Below are 3,379 nucleotides of genomic sequence, written 5' to 3'. Positions count from 1 at the left end.
CAATATATGTTAGCGTGACCAAAAAATTGATGCCGAGCATTGAAGTTGTCTTGGATGCATTTTCGTTGCTTTAACAGTCTTAGCATGCCATTTAATTATTTTTTATATACATTTAGACACTATTGTCGTATTTTAACAAGTGTATATAAATATATTTGACAAGTACTTATTTTTCACTAATGTAGTTATCAAAGCCATTTACAATAATTAGTACTTTAATATGCCCTGTATAATTTGAAATGATAATAATTTCAATAATTAGTACTTTAATAGGTCTTGTGTAATTTAAATTGATAATAATACAGTATCTCTGACTATTTTAATGTACCAAATAATTTTCTAAAATGATAAGCACATAGTAGACAAAGTCTGTAATACTCAATGTGGGGGCAAGGGTTATGGACCAAATTTGGGTGGCAAGTGCCCACTTGTAGTCAATGAATGTGGAGCCCAAATATATATAACTTCCCGTACTTTTCTTATACTTGTACTTTGAAAATTATAGGGTCTCTTGATAATATGTAGTGTGGCAAATGTCATTACAACTTCATATAAACCCTGTTTGGATTGGTTGGCAGGGAGTTTTAGTCTATTTTGTGGATTGGTTGGCAGGGAGTTTTAGTCTATTTTTAGGAGAGACTCTGTCCAAATTTTCTAAAAATTTCGTTGGGAGTTTTAGGCTATCATATCGTCATTTATAGCATATTTCATACCTGTTTTCAATTTTTTCATAAACATCTGGATCGAAATTAGTCTATTTAATAGTGCCAATTTCGACCTAGAGTCCACCCTCTTTCATTTTGTTTGGACTCTTGGACTACTAATTCTAATGTATTGTCCCCAAAATAGGGATTCATTTCGCAGACATATCTGTAGAAAGACCTCTGCGGGTAAACCTATATTGGGGAGGAGAAATACATTACGAGGGTGACTTTGTTTGTTATTTGCCTCGTACTTCCAACCGGACATTCACTTTGAGGCATAGAATTGGATACGGGGAGTTGGTTGACAGGATTTATCACTATGTTGGGGTCGATAAAGGGATGTTCAAGCTGAAATTGTTTCTTCGTCAATCGTTGGAGAGTTCCAAATATACTGTTTCCGCAGTGGTGGATGATGAAACTCTTGATGTAATGTACGATCTTTGGATCGAAAGAATTTCATACATGACGGAGATTTATATCGAGAAGGAAAAAAGCGTTCAAATGCATGTAGTTAATAGCGTATTCACTGGACCAATAGTTAATGTTGGTCCAATGATGTCGCTTGTACATGCATTCATGGATCCAACAAAGTTTAACTTCGGTTCTAATTCAGTCGTTCCAGAGACTTCATCGGCATCTCACTATATGCATGATGATCGATCTATGGATTCATTAGAACCAAGGCTCACATCAGGGTCCATGGGTGCCCAGGAATATTTTCATGGCCTGGATTCGATTCGAAATTTTGGAGATCCAAGGCCATCATGCAATATTTCTCCACATGGGATGGAGTCTAACCCTGGCCAAGGTTGTCGCAGTTCAGCTGAAGATGATGTATATGCTAGTGGGCATGATAGGCTCCTTGCCTCTCAACAAAATGATCCGGAAGAAGATGACCCGGAAGTTGATGCGGAAGAGGTTGAAGAGTCGGAGTCGCAAGATGTGTCTGGTAGTAAATCGGATGATGAGCATGAAGGTGGGGTTTTAAGAGTCAACCTCGATACCCAACAACCCTTTGTTGGGTATCGGGTTGCGAACACAGAATGCGGAGATATAAGACGTAAAAGCACAACTGGCAGCTCTGCCTATGTTCCAAGAGGAATGGCATTTTTCTCCCATCTTAGGAGCATAGATGATGATGATATAGAAGAGGAGGACGGATTGGAGCGTATTGTCACATTCAGTGAGGAGAATAATAATATACGTCTCTATATGAGGTTTGAGAGTAAGCAGCAGCTCAGCCGGACAGTTAGAATGTGATCGATCAATCATAATAGGGAGTTCAGGGTTATTGAGAGTAAGAGTAACACGTGGTTTGCTAAATGCAAATCATCAATTAAAAGAACTCCTTCCACTTCAACCGCGCCATCGTATCCACCATGCGACTGGTGTGTTAGAGCCGTAAAGAAAAAGACTCATGGAATGTGGCAAATTACAAAATGGGTCAATGACCATAACTGCTTAGGCGACATGATTAGAAATAACAATACAAGCCTGACGGCTTCCGTTATTTCAAGGCACATACTCCGTAGCATTGAAGATAATCCTGGGTTGAAGGTCAAGAACATACTAAGTTTCGTTAAAGAAAATTTGAAGGTTGATGTGTCTTACAAAAAAGCCTGGTATGCCAGACGTAAAGCAATTGAGCTTGTGGTTGGATCTTGGGAGGCGAATTTTGCCGAGCTACCACAGTATCTCGATGCCCTGGTGCAATCCAATCAAGACACCGTGGTGGAGTGGTCACATCATTCGGATAGTTCGGATCGAGTTAAAACTTTTAAGTATGTATTCTGGGCCTTTGGACCGGCTATTGAAGCATTCCATATGTGCAGGCCGGTTATATGTGTTGATGGCACTCATTTGCGTGGCGAATATAAGGGCAAACTCCTTGTTGCAGTCACTCAAGATGCGACCAACAAGATTCTGCCAATTGCTTATGCCATAGTTGATGAGGAGACGATTTTCAGTTGGTCATGGTTCATGGAACAATTAAGATATAATGTGGCACTTGATCGACATCCTATCTGTGTCATTTTCGATTGCCACAATGGTATCATCTATACCATGACACACTTTGACTATTGGGAGGAACCTTTGGCCTACCATAGGTTTTGCCTGCGACATGTTAGGAGCAATTTGATTACACACTTCAAAGGTTTACACCTTAAAAAGTTGTGTTGGGCAATGGGAAGGGCAAGACAATTGCACAAGTGGCGGATGTTCAAAAGAGAACTACGAAGCATGTTTCCAGATGCTTAGAATTATCTGTCAGCCATTAGTCCAGAAAAGTGGTGCCTAACACACAACGATGGCCATCGTTGGGGTATTCTAACTGCCAACATATTCGAAAGTTATAATAATGTCTTGCGCGGGGCACGTCATTTGCCAATTCGTGCATGCCTTGACATGACATTCCATCGGACAGTTGAGTTATTTAAGACGAGAAGGGAAGTTGCTTCACATTGTCGCAATCTATTTCCCCCAAAGATATGGCGGCGTTTTAAGAATGCTGAACAGAAGGCAGGCGTCCACAGAGTCATTGAGTTCGATGGCCCATTGGGCGTATACAAGGTTATCACAGGCCGGCGTGTCAATGGTAAAAGAGGCAATACGCAAACCGTCAGATTTTTTGATAAGGCATGCTCTTGTGGAAAGTGGCAGAATTACAGGTTTTC

The 3,379-nt window shown here is 40.3% G+C and overlaps 1 protein-coding gene across 1 annotated transcript; it reads left to right on the top strand.

The window, feature by feature from the left end:
• Nucleotides 1–2,126: 2,126 nt before the first annotated feature.
• LOC113774212 lies at nt 2,127–2,963 on the top strand. Its single transcript, XM_027318772.1, has one exon. It carries the CDS (start codon nt 2,127–2,129, stop codon nt 2,961–2,963), a length of 837 nt encoding a protein of 278 aa, XP_027174573.1.
• The last annotated feature ends 416 nt before the right edge of the window (nt 2,964–3,379 follow it).

Source organism: Coffea eugenioides, chromosome 6 (assembly GCF_003713205.1).
Source record: "Coffea eugenioides isolate CCC68of chromosome 6, Ceug_1.0, whole genome shotgun sequence".
Lineage (NCBI taxonomy): Eukaryota > Viridiplantae > Streptophyta > Magnoliopsida > Gentianales > Rubiaceae > Coffea > Coffea eugenioides.
This window is presented reverse-complemented; position numbering and strand designations above follow the sequence as displayed.

Bases quoted from the DNA above. Each gene is read 5' to 3' on its own strand.
- LOC113774212 (XM_027318772.1), top strand. From the start codon at position 2,127: ATGTGGCAAATTACAAAATGGGTCAATGACCATAACTGCTTAGGCGAC.